Source organism: Penicilliopsis zonata (genome assembly GCF_001890105.1).
Source record: "Penicilliopsis zonata CBS 506.65 unplaced genomic scaffold ASPZOscaffold_41, whole genome shotgun sequence".
Taxonomy (NCBI): Eukaryota; Fungi; Ascomycota; class Eurotiomycetes; order Eurotiales; family Aspergillaceae; genus Penicilliopsis; species Penicilliopsis zonata.
Genome location: NW_019208945.1, coordinates 1 through 17,150, shown reverse-complemented (window position 1 = coordinate 17,150; position 17,150 = coordinate 1). Strand labels below are relative to the sequence as shown.

The 17,150-nt window shown below is 55.9% G+C and overlaps 5 protein-coding genes across 5 annotated transcripts; 3 read left to right on the top strand and 2 right to left on the bottom strand.

Moving 5' to 3' along the window:
- Positions 1-30: 30 nt before the first annotated feature.
- Positions 31-2,675, bottom strand: ASPZODRAFT_20802 (hypothetical protein; the record flags this gene model as incomplete). The annotated part of the gene is made up of 2 exons (XM_022727677.1): positions 31-1,322; positions 1,418-2,675. 2 exons carry the CDS (start codon positions 2,673-2,675, stop codon positions 31-33), a joined length of 2,550 nt encoding a protein of 849 aa, XP_022576586.1.
- Positions 2,676-3,456: 781 nt separating this feature from the next.
- ASPZODRAFT_41519 (hypothetical protein) lies at positions 3,457-4,899 on the bottom strand (the record flags this gene model as incomplete). The annotated part of the gene is made up of 1 exon (XM_022728325.1): positions 3,457-4,899. A coding segment is annotated over one exon (1,443 nt), but the record flags the coding sequence as incomplete, so codon positions are not given.
- A 3,556-nt stretch (positions 4,900-8,455) lies between these two features.
- ASPZODRAFT_147780 (hypothetical protein) lies at positions 8,456-10,486 on the top strand (the record flags this gene model as incomplete). The annotated part of the gene is made up of 2 exons (XM_022725296.1): positions 8,456-8,815; positions 8,876-10,486. 2 exons carry the CDS (start codon positions 8,456-8,458, stop codon positions 10,484-10,486), a joined length of 1,971 nt encoding a protein of 656 aa, XP_022576584.1.
- Positions 10,487-12,567: 2,081 nt separating this feature from the next.
- Positions 12,568-14,438, top strand: ASPZODRAFT_20799 (hypothetical protein; the record flags this gene model as incomplete). Its single annotated transcript, XM_022727676.1, has 2 exons — positions 12,568-12,642; positions 12,714-14,438. The coding sequence occupies 2 exons, from the start codon at positions 12,568-12,570 to the stop codon at positions 14,436-14,438; spliced, it is 1,800 nt and encodes a 599-aa protein (XP_022576583.1).
- Positions 14,439-14,832: 394 nt separating this feature from the next.
- On the top strand, positions 14,833-16,524 carry ASPZODRAFT_155521 (hypothetical protein; the record flags this gene model as incomplete). The annotated part of the gene is made up of 2 exons (XM_022726223.1): positions 14,833-15,414; positions 15,520-16,524. 2 exons carry the CDS (start codon positions 14,833-14,835, stop codon positions 16,522-16,524), a joined length of 1,587 nt encoding a protein of 528 aa, XP_022576582.1.
- Positions 16,525-17,150: the final 626 nt, after the last annotated feature.

Here is a 17,150-nt window from a genome sequence, read left to right as displayed (position 1 = left end):
TACAGAACTGTACATGCCTCTGATTATCGTTCAAGTCCCCCAGATATTCTGGTCCTGTAGGAATATCATTTGAAGACTGTTTGTGAGTAGTTGCTGCTGGGTGACGCGCATTTTGTGCTCTACCACAGCAAGACGTAACTTCAACGCAGCCAATTCCTCATCGCGCGTTGGTGCGGCGCGAGGGTCTGCAAGCTCCTCACCATGGCCAGTAGCTGCAGGCTGCGTCTGATGGCCAGTGGCTTCATGATCGTCACCTGCTGCGTGATGCTGTCCCCCAGCCGTCAGCTCTTCACGCATGGGGAATTCTGTGGTTGCAGGGCCAGCTGAAGTGGTTGGATGGTCGCCCATCTCTACCTCGGCGTCGTCCGGGATGGTGAGATAATCCTCCTCCAGCTTCATGACCATGCTGTTCGGTCTGGCTTCGTCCTCCTCCTGGATGACAATCACCTTGTTCTTACTCTTATCCAACAGGTCGGCCTGTTCTTCCTCCGCGCCCACGGTCCAGTTCTTGTCCAGGAAAACAATGTCCGGCTCCAGATCCGTCATGACGGGCACATTCAGGTCGGCCTCATCGCTCGATTGGCCCGTGGCAGGCGCAATGCTCGGCTTCATCCCCTGGACACCGTCCATCTTCATGTTCGCGTTCTGGTTGTTCTGCGCGTGGGTGCGGTACATCTTCAGCTGCGTGTTCCGGGCGTCGACATAGTTGAGCCAGTTGTCGATGATCTCGACCCGTCCGTCGAGGCCGTCGTGGTCGCAGCTGCGCGTCCACAGGTAGACGGCCTTGCGCACGTCGGGATTCTTATTGTGCTGCTGGCCCCAGTTGCCCTGCACCTTGGAGATGTACAGCCAGTACTCGGCCAGGATCGTCAGGAACAGGAACGGTTCGGGGCTCGCGCCGCGCGGGTGGAACTTGGCCCACGGCTGGTTGCCGACAAACTGATTCCCTGCCTCGGTGAGGGTATCCCAGGTGATGCCTTTGCCGAAATCCCTCGCATCGGCGGGTGCCCATTCGCGGAACGTCTTGCCTTCCTGCGCGTAGGGCTTCTTCAGGATCTCCGTGCGCCTCTCGCTGACCTTTCCCGCTCCCTGGGTCAGGATGTTGAAACTGTCCTGCCATTTGACCTTGAGGTTCACGTTGAAGTCCTTGGTGATAAGCTCCACTTGGCTGCCCTTCTTGTTGTACTTGTAGCCCTCCAGGTAGTATGGATAGCGCAGGGGGAAGACCAGGCCCTCCATGTCCCTGCCCTGGCCTTCGGTGATCTTGTTGTTCGTTACCATGTCGGCCCAGTAGGCAAAGAGCACCGTCAGCACCACCCAGCCTAGAGTCAGTCAGTATGTGGGTGAACCTAACCCTAGGGTTAGTAGGGTTAGGGTTCGAGTGTAACCCTAGGGTTATTAGGGTTAGGATACGCACTGGGATGGCCATATTCGAATCCAGCAGAGATCAACACCTTGTCAGGCTGCAGCTTCTTCAGCACCGCCGGCGGCGTGGCCGTGTAGGCGCCGTGATGCGACGTCTTGAAGACCCGGACAGTCGTTCCCGCCATCCATTTCGCCAGTCTCTCTTCCGTGTTCTTGTCCGTGTCCCCCCCGTTGAAGTACGAGACTCGACCCTTCTTGCCGTTCTCTGCGCTGGGCGGCCAGACGATCAGCGACACGATTGAGATGAAGTTCTCCAGCGTCTCGCCCACGGGTTCGCGCAGGTTTTTCATCTCCTTCTTCTCCCCCATGATATAGCCCTCGGCGCCGACAATGAGAAACACGGGCATCTTGTCATCTTTCAACTGACCCATCACATCCTTGATCGTGACATCTGTGCCCCCCTGGGCGTCTGAGCGACCCTCCAACGGCGTCTTGTTGATCGGAAGACCCGTGAAGACGTTCATCCCCCAGAGGTTCTCAAACCTCTCGACCAACTTGCAGATGCCGGGCAGCCAGTCCAGCTCCTTGTATGACCGGGCGCTGATCCCCGTATAGATGCTTGTCGAGGAGTTCTTGACCATCACCACCTCGACGTGGTCCCCCTTGGCGTTCTTCCCCAACCGCCAGTGTCGTCCCTTGGGGATTTTGTCCTCGTCGGTCTCCGACAGCTTCGCCGTCGCTGAAAGCTTCTTCTTGAGCCTGTACTCCGTGATATACTCCGTCCGGTCGTATACCGGGCAGTAGAGCGTCGTCATGCACTCGCCAGTTGCATCGTCGTACTTGAAGTACGTGAATCGATGGCGGCTCGGGTCTTTCTCCTCCTTCACTTTCCGGTCCTTCCTGTACTGTTCCGACAGATCATTCACAATCCACTGCAACGTCCCGCAGAAGTGGTCGCGGTCCCAGTGCGTCACCACCCAGGCGTCAAACTTGAGCTTCACGCCGTACCGTTGCTCAATGTCCGTCACCGCCTCTTTGATACTGACGCACGCATCCTTGCCCTTGAAGGTGCCCCCGGCCCCATCGTAGCCCCCATCCACCAACACAGCGCTCACGATCTCGGTCTTTTCAGGCTTGGCGCTGCCTATCTTACGATAAAACACCGCGTTGGCCTTTTCACTGCCCTGCAGGTCCTGCGTGAACGTGGCCTGGTTCTCCGGCGGGTTACTGAGCAGCAGATGGATCGAACAGTCGCCGCCGGGAATGGCCACCTGGTAGCTCTCCACGGAATATTTCACATTAAAGGCCATCACTGCGAGATAGTGAACAAAGGATAAGAAGAGTAGAAGAGAAAAGAAAAGATGAAAAGATGAAAAGATGAAAAGATGAGAAGATGAGAAGATGAGAAAGATGGTGAGAAAGAAGACTTTGTATGTACTGTATGTACTGTATGTACTGTATGTACTGTATGTACTTATACTGTACTGTACTGTACTGTATGTACTTATACTCGGCTCAAATTGCTCAATCGGACAGTCCTTCAACCATCACACACTATCGAATGCTAATAGATTAGTTAATGTGGAACTACAAAGCACATTGATCAGCTGGCCTGAAGAATCCTCGGCGCCCGCAAATAATACTCCTCCATCCTATCGATATAGCGCACTGGGGCCGCCACGCACGACGCGAGCGCCCCCCAGCTGGCGTTGGGGGCCATGTTCGGGGCGTGCGCCGTGCCAAAGGCAGGTTTGTCCGCCACGGCGGCAATGAAGGCCTTCAACGCGGGGAGGGGGTCGATCGTTGGGGTTTTCCAAGCCTGTCGAACCGAGGTGAAGCCATCGCCGGCGGCACTCGGGGCAGCGCTTGTGCCGCCGGCCTGGGCATCACCGCAGACCAGCTTGCCCGACAGTTCTGCAGCACGGCCGAAGAACTTTGCATCCAGCTCGGGCAGATCATCCTGTGCTTCGACCGGCTGGGGAGCGACCAGCTGTACGCCCATGACATGCTGGATGGTTTGCTGCGAGGAGTTCAACGTAGAATTGGCGTCATCTATTGATCGTCAGCACTTAACTTAACCCTAACATAACCCTAAAGATCAGTCTTACATTTCCCCCACATGGAAGACGGAACCTGGTTCTGGACTAGAGAAATGGTAAACTCTCTCTCTGGCTGTGGCGAGATGCTGAATTCGAGCTTGGACACAAGAGTCGAAGTGTTGAGCTGCATTGGCCGACTGTAGATCGGAGTCCTGCTCTCAAGGGTCTTGCCTGCATACGTCGCTGTCGAGATGGGCGTGCGAGTATAGACTCCTAGAGTCAGCCCGGAGCTGCGAACAAGGGCAGTGTCGTTTCTTTTGTCTTTGCAGTTGCTGGGCTGCTCCTTGCTAGGAATCAATCCTCCCTCGACGGCCATGACATGGTTCTGCGAGTCCGGCGCGTCCTTGGAGAGCATCTTCCAGAACTGCTCCAGCGTCAAGGGGATGGCTTCGGGGACAGAATGGCCAAAAGCGACATGGAAGCTGACGACATGGCAGTCGAAGCTGGCCGTGCCCGCCATGGGAGGCCCGTGGAGGTCCAGATCGGCCGACAGACTGAAGCCGAGGGTGGTGGACAGCCATCCACGTCCAATCTGGCAGGAGATGCTGGCCAGGATGCTCACGGCGGCCTGGTAATGCAGGGGCTCGAACTCGAGCAGGAAGTCGGCGTGTGCGTTGAAGTGTGCTTGCAGCCGGCTGAGGGCAAACACCACCTGCATCGAGGCCCCCGCCATGATCGCCGCAGGCGTGACGGCGTAGTATGCGCCGCCGGTGATGCTCAGATGGGCGTCGTACGCCCACGAGATCCCCAGCCGTGCTGGAGCGGTTGGGTAATGCGCCGGTATCGAGAACGCGGGATGGAACCCGCCCACGGAGAAGCAGAGATCGCCGCCGTGGCTGGAAGAGGCAGGCCAGACGGCCAGCGTGAAGCCGCCGGTAGGATGGCACGCCTTGCTGAGCAGGAAGGATCGTGTGCTCAGGCTGCCCTGGATGATCAGCGTGCCGTCGGAGAGGTCGAGGGTGGCCTTGAGCCCAAAGTCGAGCAGGGCAAACGCTTTGTCGACGCTCGCCGACTGCGGGATGATCGCCGTCGCGTCGGCCACGATGGCTAATACTGGATCCCCCTGTGAGAGCTGCAGAGACACGACGGCGGTGATGTCGACCAGCTCAAAGGCTCGCAGCTTCAACCCGGCGGCCAACCATAGGGCGTCCACCTGGGGCACGACGGTCTTCCCGTCGGTGAAGGTGGTCAACGTTGTCATGGGGTCGCTGGCGCCGCTGTCTTGATTCAAGATGCCGATGAAGGGGAACTGCGAGACACCCTCGACGGACGGCAGGTTGACCAGCGAGTTATACCCGAATCCGGCGGCGATCCCGTTGATCTCGGCGTAGCCAAAGCTCATCAGGGGCCCTGTCAGAGCCCCGAAGATGAAGAACGACTGGAATGGCTTGCTGTCGGCCGGCGTTCTAGGTGTGACCTCGCTGTAGGCGCCCACAGCGGCGAAGCTGTACGTCTTGAAGCCCAACACGACGCCGCCGGCATAGGTGTCCGCCGAGACCGCATCGGACGAGCTCTTCTGGTGCAGGAACAGGCCGGAAATCTCCAGCGGGCTGCGGTCGTAGGCGATGGCGAGCCCGTCCAGCGACCAGCTGGGCTGGATGCCCGCCAGATGCGGGAGTTGGGCTTCAGACAGGTCAAAGTGAAGCGCAAAGCCCGTCATCGCCATCTCAATCGGGCCCAGGCGGACTGTCGCGTTGAGATGGACCGTCAAGACGTCGTCTGTCATCTGCAGGCCGACGTTGGAGATGGTCAGCGCATTGCTTTTCTTGCTGATGGGCGTCATTTCGGACGCGGCATTTCCTCTTTCTTCTTCGCCTTTTTCTCCATCTTCACCTCTTGCTTCTGTCGTCTCCTCTGTCTCTCCAATTGTCCCCTTCTCTTCTGTGTTTCCAGTTGCTATAGCCTTGCTCTTTGGCTTCCCAAACACATAGTCAATCACGACTGTCGGTTTCCCGTCTTTGTTCATGGCAAGCATGAAATGGAGTCCCTTGCTCAGCACGACATCGGCGGCCTTGGAAGTCTTCCCTTCCCGGTACATGATTTGATTCTCCCCCTGGTATAGAATCGCGTTGAGGATTTCAATCTGGCTCTTGGTAAAGTCCTCTGTTGTCCAGATGAACCCGATCTGGTCAAAGGGCTGGGGTATATCGCCGACCAGGGGGATCTTGGGAACGGCTGGGAATTCGTTGATAGAAAGACGAAGAAGTCGAGAGGGAGAGGCAGGAGAAGCAGGAGAAGCAGGAGAAGCAGGAGAAGCAGGAGAAGCAGGAGAAGCAGGAGAAGGCAGTTGAGCAAAATCAAGATGCAACGAGGAGAGGCGGACTTCAAAGCCAAAGACGACACCCACGTCCGCTGATTTACTGATAGTCAAGGAGATGGCGTCGTCTTTCAATTCCTCAAGGGGTACCTTGACGTTATTCACAAAGTCAGGGAGAAACCTCTGCGCATCAACACCGAGCAAGCGTGCGACAATGTCCTGGATAGTTGTCGTCCGGTTGGCTTCTCGCGAGGATTTGGATTCCAAAGAGGCGACAAACTGCCAGGCGCCAGAGCTGTTGTGCTGAAACATAAACTGCAGCAATAGCCCGCCGACAACCAGATATCCAGAGATGGAGAGCAGCCGGTCTACCTTGCCGCCGCAGATATAACTGATGACCAGCGCCGGGAGACGCACGGCTGGCATCATGCGGACAATATCGTCGCGCACCTTGTCCGGCAGGAGGGAATACAGGTTTGCGGACGACAGCTGGCTGGCCGACGCCGAGATTGTCCACATGGAAGACGCATACGAGAGTTGCATGGAGAGCGAGGCGGGTGAATCCGATGATGCCAGAGCGGTCGAAGTCGGGAGATCGACTCTGGCTTCAATGGAAAACGTCATGGAATCCTTCTGATCGACGAGATACCGGAACTTGATGAGCAGCTGCGTCTGCTCTGGAACCCTCCATTCCGGCGAGTCGGTGCTGGGCGCAGACTGAACCACCGCGTCCAACGCGATCTCCGTCGTGGAGAGCGTCACGGCCAGGACGACGATCTCCTTCGGCACCCACGAGGGAATCTCCGCGATGGAGAAGCCGGGATACAGATGCGTCAGGCTCAGTTGGGGCTGCGGCGAGGGGCACCGCTGGATGTAGATGGCGTGTTTCTCTTCCGCTGGGTTCAGCATCCTCGCCATCGTCATCTTGGCTTGGGCGGCTTGACTGGCGTCGATGCCCGGCCAGAACCGGCCGTCGAGGGAGATCTTGTTGGTGATCAGCGACCATTGGAAGGTGAAGAGGAAGGCAGACCGGCCGGAGGAGACGCCAAAGGGCGTGTCGGCCTCGAGAGTCATGGAGATGGAGGCCAGACGGCGGCTGGCGATGGTGAGGGAGAATTCATGCCAGAAGACACTATCCTTCGTCTCTGTAGAATCTTTGGTCTCCGACGACGCTCCCAAATGCTTCTTCAGACGTTCCTCCAAGTCTGCAAACACAGTATGAACACTCGACTCTTCCAGCTTCTGCTCGACATGATCGGCCAGCACCTTCAGCATCGCCTGGAACCCAACCTGCCCTTCATTCTGGATGGTGTACGTCGTCCCGTTCACGCCGAGGAATACGTACAGATCCAGTTTCGCCTGTCCGAGGGAACTCGCAGCAAAGGCCACCGAGCCGGCCAGGAAGACCTCGCCGTTGACCTCTGGATCTGGGCGGAAAAAGGCAAACTGCGCCGTCTTTTTCACTGTCACGGAAAGCGACACCTCGGCATGCTCGGGGAGATAGTCCATCAGCGCCTGCGGGATTTCCTTCGGGTCGAGGTCGAATTCCAATCGGAGCACTGTTCGGCGCTGTTTCGCGAAGATCCAGAGGCCGTTGCGAGGGCTCCCCGTGGCGGCGAGTTTGACGGATACCAGATTGAGGAATCTGCTGGCCCATGGCGAGATGTGGATGTCTGCCAACTCCACCAGAGACTCAATGGTGATGTCCTGCGTAGAGACGTCTTTGACACCAAACACAATGGCGCCGTCATGCCCGAAGAGCTCGAGACCGGCGTCGGGGGCATCCCAGCTGCCGAACTGCCTCTGGAGGACATCCCTCGCTGTAGACAGGCTCAACTGGAGACGTGCCGGGCCCCTGGCGGGCGCTGGATGGACGAGATCGCACTCGATGCTCTGGACGGCCACATTGCTGCTATCAGGAGCAGATCCCGTCAACGTTACAGTCGACGTGTTCACAAACTGAGCCAACCAGCTGGCTGTGGTGTCGGTCGCAGCGAGCGTCGCGCTGAACGGTTCGGTGGCAGAGATGGGGGGAGCCTGTTGCAGCTGCCAGGCCTGCAAAGGCAGCGCCTGGAGATAGACAGCCCCCGCGGCCGTCGGGGCGAGGGAGAGCCTGGGGCCTGTGGAATCCGACTCATCGCCCGAGACACCCCCCGAGAACGGCCGAATGGACGCCATGGCTGGCTATGGAGTATTCAGCTGTGGCTGTCCACCAGCCCAGAGCAGCGGGTAGCATCGCTTCTATTATTTTCGTTCCGGCGCAGCCAGCCCGGGCGAGCCAGAATAATCGACGGTCTAGAGCCGAGGCAAACCTCTTCAGCTGGTCGAGACGAGAAACCACTTCTGCAGGAACAGCAATTCAACGCGACCCGCTTGGGGACGTGCCGGGCCGTGCGGGAGCATCGAACAAGGACCGATATCGTACCGTATTACCGCCAGCCGTACGGTCAGAAACGAAATACGGGTACGTTTCGTGGAGCCTGGATACGCGGCCTTCAGCTGGCCTCTCGCTGTGGCTCTGGTGAAGCAAGGCAAGGCTTGCCGAGGAGAAGTATATAACATCAATAATCACCAACTTTGCTCCCAGAATCATTCACAGACATCGATATGGCTGCCCTGGGAGACCCCCAGGCCCTCTCTGCGCCAGACTCCCCCTCCCTGGCAAGCGCAAGACCCCTGCAAGACCCCTGCTAACGAGACCCCCAGACCCCACGATGGCCTTGGTGCAGTCGCCATGAATGGCACCAAAAGTGTGAGGAGCATTCTGGCTGCCCTGCCCATGAACAAGAAGCTGAACGGCACCGCCCCCGGGCATGCCCCGGGCTTGGGGCCTCCTGTGTCGGGCCCTGTACCGGGCCCTGCACCGGGCCCTATGCCCGCCATCCCCGGGCTGCCGATGCCCAGCTTCCCGGTGCTGGGCGCCCCGACGGGCCCCTGGGAGTCGCGCTCCTTTGACTGCCAGAAGCCCGTCCGCCCTGTGCTCTTCCCCGAGGCCCCCGAAATGCTGCCCTTCCCCGTCGAGCTGCGGGATCTTGTCGCCTGGACAGATGCGTTTGTGGAGCGCCTGGGATGGATGGCCTTGATGGCTCACGAGGTATTTTCTTTTTTTTTTTTTTTTTTCTTTTTAAAAAAAAAAAAATTCTTACGATGATAGAAAACCGGAGGTTCGAGAGGCATCGAGCCGGACTGGGAAAAAGAACGGACCGACCTGCTGGCGCAGATCAGCGGGCTCACATCCCAGGTTCATACTCTCAATGACAGCAACGCCTATCTCAACGGGGAATGCACCCGGCTGCAATGGGAGCTGGACACGGCCAACAGCAAGCTGGAACAGGCCAAGAAGGATTACAACGTTCTGGAGCAGGAGAACAAGAAGGTGACAGCGGACAAGACCCAGCTTCAGATGGAGAATGAGAAGCTACAGAAGGACGTGGAGGCGTGGCATACCAGCTACCTCGCAATGCTCGGCGAGCTGGGCGGGGATCAGAAGATCATCGAGCAGCTGAAGGAACAGCTCGCGCAGGCGCTGCAGCAGATCCAGCAGGAGCACGCGGCGCAGCAGGGTATCTTTGACCAGCTCAATGTGAAGATCGCCGAGCTGGAGGCAATCATCAAGCAGCACGAGGACAAGATCAAGGACGCCGACGCCGCCGCCAGATCCGCCGAGGCCATCACCGCCGCCGTGAGGGCCGAACTCCAGGTCGCCATCGTGGAGCGCAACCAGGCCCGCGCCGAGGTCCAAGTCCTGCGCTCCCAGCTGGGCGGCCTGCGCTGGCAGCAGGCCCAGTCGGAGAGCAAGGTGGTCTTGCTGGAGCAGAAGATCGTCTCCCTCACCGAGGTGAGCGAGAAGCTGAACCTCCAGCTCCAGGAGACCGACGCCAAACTCAAGGCCTCCTACGCCGACACCCTCAACGCCTACGACCACGCCCGCTACCACTGGACTGTCCTGCAGCAGGTTCGCGAGGCTGGTAGCTGGCTGCGTCGCCCGGGCGACCATGACCGCTGTGAGGATCCTTTCCCGGGCCCTGGCGCCCCCGTCACCGGCCCTGTTGGCGGCCCGCTTCCGGGGCTTCTCCCTATCGGCGTCCCCGGGGAGCCCCCTAGCATGCCCCCGACCGGCAGCCCTAGAACCGGGGGAGGTCTGTTTCCCATGCCCATGATCCAGCCTGAGCCTACCGACCCGGCTCCTCGTGGCCTGCCACATGTTCCTCTGCCTCCTTTATCTGTTTTCAATAATCCTGCTCCTGTTGCTGCGGAAGAGCAAGTCAAGCCTGCCGAGCCTGTTCAGCCAGTTAACCCCGCTGAGCCGGTCCCTGCTCAGCCTGAGCCTGCTCCTGCTGAGAAACCCGCCGAGCCTGTCGAACAATCCACAGAACCAACCGAACCAGCCAAGCCAAATGATCCTGTGAATCCGGTCCCTGCTCCGGTCGAAAAGCCAACTGAAGACACCAAGCCAAATGAAGAACCAGCTGAGCCAGCTGAGCCAGCCAAAACACCAGAACCAGTCAATCAGCCTGCCCCCGAGGATCTTCCCCCCCCTCAGAGTCCTGTAAGGTCTTCCCCTGACTCTGGCCGCCAGTCGCCCGACTTCTTCCGCGGTCCTGGGGGACCCGGACCTCACGGACCGAGATTCAATGGCCCAGGACCCCATGGACCAGAAGGGTTCCACCATGGACCGGGACCCCATGGTCCAGGACCTCATGGACCTCCAGGATTCCCCCACGATGGCCCCCATGGTCCGCCTGGTTTCCACGGCCCGCAATAGATCTGAAGCAATTCATCTCTAGCTGGGTGACTTGCAGATAACCTTTCCGTCATTCTATCATATTCCTTATTTATGTCTTATTTATCTCACACATTGTCTTTTCCTTTCTTATAACTTTTCACTTCCCTCTTGACATGTCCTATAACCTCTTATATTAATCAGATTCAGTATTTCTCGGCTTCTAGGGCTTTATCTATTACATCAATATAAAGGTTACAGTAATACCTTACCAAAGGTTTTCATATAACAACTTGATTAAAGTACTGTCTAACTCTAGCCCATCAACAACTGCATTAGAGCCTTCAGTAAGCTTACTATAAATAGTTTGAAAATATTGGGTGCCTTTTTAAAGGAGCTTATCACTATCTAACTAGGATATAGTATAGAACCATCTAACTAGAAGAGAATTCTAAAACTAATCAGCAACTGTGTCAATGGCAATGTGAAAGCAATATAGAATACCCAAAGACTTTTAATAAGGCCTAGCTCCTTTTTGAAGGGTAAGACTTTAAGGGTAAAATAACCCTTATCTGCACAGCAGCTGAATAAAGTTTAGAGATAATATTACTTCTTATTTAGTATAAGGTTAAACATGATTAATAATTCTAGAAGTGCCTTAATAGAGGCAGCGCTCTTTAGTCAAGTCGACAATATAAAGATTCTCCAATATAGCGCGGACAGAAAGACTAAGTATGATGAAAATTAGCTAGCTATTGATCTTAAAATAATTATAAGAACTGACAAGAGAGATACGCCTGCGCTAGAGGTGACTTTATACCTTCATCTAAAAGACAACTATGTTATATTAAGGACACATCTCAAAGAGACATTAACAATCAAGAAATTATACGCCTCCTTAGTAGGGAGGACTGGAACTCCAAGATTAGTTTTAGGAGCTCTCTTATATTATGTAGGGCAATTAAAGAGTATCAAATTACGCGCAGCTGGGAGATGGTGGCGTGATTAGAGTAAGATGGAAATTCTCATCCATTGGCGCAATAAGTAGATGGTTGTATGGTTTAATTTAATCCCTCAGGGAAACTGTCTTTCACATCTTGGAAGTAGTGGGCCATCTCTTGCCTTACATAGTGAGGTTCAGGCAATACATGCCATGCAGAAAACAGTTAAAAGCATAATTTATTAATCATATTTTCCTCTGACAGGACAGCCTCCAGACTCGGAACTAAAGGGAAAGATTGAGAAGGTAGAGGATAAGGTCCAGGAATTTCTTTTAAGCACTATGATAGGACACGCAGTGGCGTCTTTTAAAGAAGAACCTAGAACATGAGCTATTTGATGGGGAAAGCGAGTTGGAAAACTTGACGAGATCAGGGCTCTAGAGCTGCAGCTTAAAACAACCTGAACCAGTCAGTTCCTTCATCCCCAGTCCTGGAGGAAAGCCGATTGAAGATTCTGTATCAGAGACTACAGTATACACCTTTGATACTGTACATTGATAAGGAATTATATCATTACTATATAAATCTACTGATTGGATGTGACTCCATATCAAGTCAAAGAACTTGGGTAGTTTTGATTATTAATACTGGATATAGATTATAAACTACAGAGTATCAATAATATCAATCTATCTTCTAGGTTAGGGTTGGTAGTGCTTGCAGTGAGACTCAATCTGGATAAAGATATTTGCACCTTTAAAGTATAATATATTAGTCACTTGCAGCCTGGGCTATACCTGGACAGCAGTTTAAACACTTTCTAGGCATTCTCGTGAATGTCCCTTGCTCGGACATTCATCTCGTCTGCAACTGCGAAGCTACAGGGCGCCGGCGCCCCTGGATAAGACATCAACCGGTGTGCAGCTAGCTGCAGCCGGCTGCATGGGATACGGATTTATGACCTTGGCAGTGACCGATATTCCGCTGCTCTATACGTATTCGGCTCTAGAACCTTGGATAGATATGCGGGGTTCGGAATAACACCGGGCTTGTATAGTCTGCAGATCACGGAGGTTACCAATGTCCGACACCCGATAGGTGAATTGGGAGCAAAGCTTAGAGTTACTCTGCAGTAGGGCAAGACAACAAGTGCAGATCATGCCAGTAATGGAATAATCGACGATGTTACGCCCGCCGACAAACCTCCGCACGCTGCGGCTACGGGGGCGGGGGGCGGAGAGTCCGGGAGACGATTGGGTATAAAAAGGGCCACCAGGATACAGCAGCGAAAGAGAATCAACTGCTCACCAGCATCGACCATGTTTCAGTATCTCCTCTTGGGCCTGGCGATTGCCGGCGGAGTGCAGGGCCGTGCTCTGGGCACCCGCACGAGCAGCGCCAGCAGCTCCAGCTCGGTGGTGGCCTCGGCCGAGTCGCCCACGATCTACATCGACACGTACGAGAGCACGATCCAGGGCAACCGGTCGCAGTACATCAACTCGGTGTACAACTTCAAGGCGATCCCGTTTGCGGCGGCGCCGACGGGCGAGTACCGCTGGCGGCACCCGCCGCACGTCGCCAGCTGGACGGGGGTGCGCGATGCGACCGAATTCGCGCCCGACTGCCCGCAGCCGGGGGTGAGCAACTACAGCGAGGACTGCCTGTACCTCAACATCTGGACGCCCGACACGGCGACGCTGAACGACGTCGAGAAGAACACCGAGGGCCGCGGCATCGGCGTCGTGCCCACCAACACCAGCAGCAACCTGCCCGTGTACGTCTGGTTCTACGGGGGCCGCTTCGGCTCGGGGTCCGCCAGCCAGGCCCTGTACGACGGGGCCGGCCTGGCCGCCCAGGGGGTGGTCGTGGTGACGGTCAACTACCGCCTGGGGGCCCTGGGCTTCCTGGCGCACCCGGAGCTCAGCGCCAACTCGTCCAGCGGCACGTCGGGCAACTATGGCCTGGTCGACCAGCAGGCCGCCCTGCACTGGACCAACGAGAACATCGCCTCCTTTGGCGGCGATCCCAGCCGCATCACCATCGGCGGGCAGTCCGCGGGGGCTGCCTCGGTGCTCGACCACCTCAACAGCGCCCTGGCGGACGATCTCTTTGAACAGGTCATTGCCGAGAGCGGTGCCACCTATCCCTCCAACCCGCTGATGGGCAGTGTCGCCGAGGGGTACCGCCATCTGGCCGAGGCGGAGGAGCAGGGAGTCAGCTACCTGACCAGCCTGAACCTCAGCAACATCACCGAGGCCCGCGAGGCCCCCGTCGAGCTGTTCCTGGCGGGCGCCTGGCTGGACGACGACGTGACGTACCAGGACACCGTCTTCGCCAACAACTCGGTCTACATGGCCCCCCCGCTGTTCCGCCCCGTGCTGGATGGGTATGTCCTGCCGGCGACGTACCAGGAGATGCTGGAGCGAGGCAACCACACCATCGCCCCCGTGCTGACGGGCGGCAACCGGGACGAGAACGGGGCGACGCCCAACCCGGGCCTGTCGGTGGCCAGCTATACAGCCCAGAACGCCTACGAGTTTGGCAGCGTCGGGCTGGCGGACGAGTTCTTCGCCCTGTACCCGGCGGGCGACAGCAACCGCAGCGCCGACGTGGCCAGCAACACCTTCTACCAGGACCAGACACGAGTCTCCGTCTGGCGCTGGGCGAACGAGTACGTCGCGGGCTCCTCGTACAACACCTCCGGTAACGGCACGTACCAGGCCTACACCTACTACTGGACGCATGCCCCCCCGGGACAGGATGAGGGGGCCTACCACATGAGCGAGATCAACTACGCCTTCAACAACCTGTATGCCACCGACAAGCCCTGGACCGAGGCCGACTATGCCATTGCCGACACCCTGTCCAGCTACTGGGTCAATTTCATCCGCACGGGCAATCCCAACGGCGGCGGGCTGCCCTACTGGCCTGCCAACTGTGCCGAGAACCCGGTCATGATGGAGGTGGGCGATGCCTGGGAGCCTATTGAGGTGGCCAGCAAGGAGAAGCTGCAGTTTATGGACCGCTGGTTCTCCAACTGGCCGGTCTATTGAATCACCAAAACTTATTTCCACCTTATTACACTCGTATATCAATACTAAGCCATCTTGATTATGCCAGTGCAATAGACTACACTATTACTTAGATGTATCTATATTATCATATTCTGTAGATAGGAACTCCAGTCAACATAAAAGATAGGATGCTCTCTACTTGAACATAGTGGCTGATACTACCTGCTTAATGGTAGTGTCTGGCATGTCGTAGTGCGTCAGCATAAAAGTGGGAGACGGCGAATTATCGGTCTTGAATGCGGGGAAACCGCGGGGATGCCGTTTGTGGGGAAGCACGTTTTGGTTGTCGGACCCTAATAACCTCCGTCGCGGGTATATAATCCATATCAAGCAGAAACACATGGATAGGATCAAGCAATCAACAATTTCCCTCATGTTCGTCCTTCTCTTGAGCCTCGCTGCCACGGCCCAGGCCGCCCTGTACGACACGGTCATCAAAACCAAGTATGGCCTGGTCCAGGGCGCCCCCGCGCTGAACAGCACCTTCGGCTCGAACCTGCCCGGATGGGAGAACATCACGGCATGGAAGGGCATCCCCTATGCGAGCCCCCCGACGGGAGAGAACCGCTGGCGGATCCCGCGCGACCCTGAACCGTGGGACGGAATCCTCAACGCAACCTCCTTTGGCGATGCGTGTGCCTTTGCCGACGCCGTCGAAGACTTCCCCCAGAGCGAGGACTGTCTGACGGTCAACATCTGGACGTCGGCCGAGTCGACCGACGAGAAACGGCCCGTCATGGTCTGGTCGTACGGCGCGACGACGGCGGCGCGCATGAGCTGGTATGACGGCGGCGGGATGGCCTCCAAGGGGGTGGTGTATGTCAGCTACAATTACCGGACGGGGCCTTTTGGCTGGCTGTCGCTGCCGGAGCTGAGCGACGAGATGGAGCCCTTCTCGGGCGTCAAGTCGTCGGGCAATTGGGGATTGCTTGACCAGATCCAGATTCTCAAATGGGTACTCCTCCTCCTATCCTCCTATCCCTACCCTTATATAAACCCTAAACCCTAAACCCTAACCCTAACCCTATACAAACCCTAACCTCTCTAACCTACTCTCCAGGTGCAAGAAAACATTGAAGCGTTTGGCGGCGACCCGAACCAGGTTGTTCACGCCGGCGAGTCCTTTGGCTCGGCTGCCTCATACCACACGCTCAACAGCCCGTTGGCCAAAGGCCTCATGCACGGCGTGATCGCCGAGAGCGGCATCAAGGACCCCTACGACCCGGCCACGGCCACCTTCGCCAACGCCTACTACAACCTCTCGTACGCCTACGACTTTAGCCAGATCTACATGGACAGCCTGAACGTGAGCTCGGTGGCCGAGCTGCGCAACCTGACCACCGACGAGCTCATGACCGGCACCGGCGTCGATGCCTTCTACGGCTTCGCCCCCGTCATGGACTACTGGGCCATCCCGAGCACATACGAGGGCAGCGTGCGCTGGGGCCCGCAGAACGACGTGCCTCTGATCGTGGGCAACAACCACGACGAGGACGGCGTGCAGCTGGGCCTGAACCTGACGGAATCGACCTACATCAACGAGACGGAGACCACCTACGGCGCAGACGCGGCGGCGACCTTCCTGGCCTCGTTCCCGGCCCAGAACGCCTCCAGCGCCGGCGACGCATACAACGCCATGCAGCGCGCCATCTACACCACCTCCACCTGGGAATACTGCGACAAGTTCACCAGCTCCGCCCAGAGCCCCGTCTACTACTACTTCTGGACGCACTCGCCTCCGGGCCAGACCGAGGGCGCCTACCACGGCTCCGAGGTGTTTTACGTGCTCAACACCCTCTACGGCGGCGAGCTGCCCTACACGGCCGAAGACTACGCCATTGCAGACTATGTCTCGTCGTATTGGGCGAACTTCGTCAAGACCCTCAACCCCAACATCGGCGGTTCCTATACCAACGGCTCGCTGACCTTCTGGCCCGCCTATTCCAGTACAGAGAACGTCCAGTTCGAGATCGGTGATGCCTATGGCAACGTCGAGGTTGCCGACCAGGATGTCATGGATGCCGTTGACGAGTACTTTCACTGGGCTATGCCGGATCCCTGGTAGAAGTATTATCAGTGTTCACCTATCAAATAATGATTACACATTTCACTTTAGGGTAATAGAACTATATCAGACTGAATGCTAAGTATATGAAGTATATATAGGTGACATCAGTCTTTAGAGCTAAAGTACTATTGCAGGAGGTGAGAAGTATGACACTCCAACTTTTATAAATACATAAAGGAGTTATACTTAAAAAGATAAATAATTCATTTAGTATCTACATCAAGAATATTGATATCAAAGATTAAGTCAATATTTTATATTCTACATTTTCATATCTTCCAAAAGATTTCATTTTTAAATGGGTTGGCGCAAGGTGACTAAGGTCACCTTATTAAATGTTGCAGAAAAGGATGACCTTGAGGCTGCCAATCAGGATGATTCACGTATATTTACACTGTCACCTGACTAGTTAAGCCTAATATAATTAGTATTATACTCTAATTTTTTATTTATTAGGTATATCTAGCTTAACTAATATTAAATAGGCCTAAGTATATAAATTATATAAGAATATAATATTATTAACCCTAAATATATATAGGATTTATTAAAGTTATAAGCCTAATTAACTCTTAATTATTATTATATTTATCTATAAGCTTTAAAGACCTACTAAAGATATA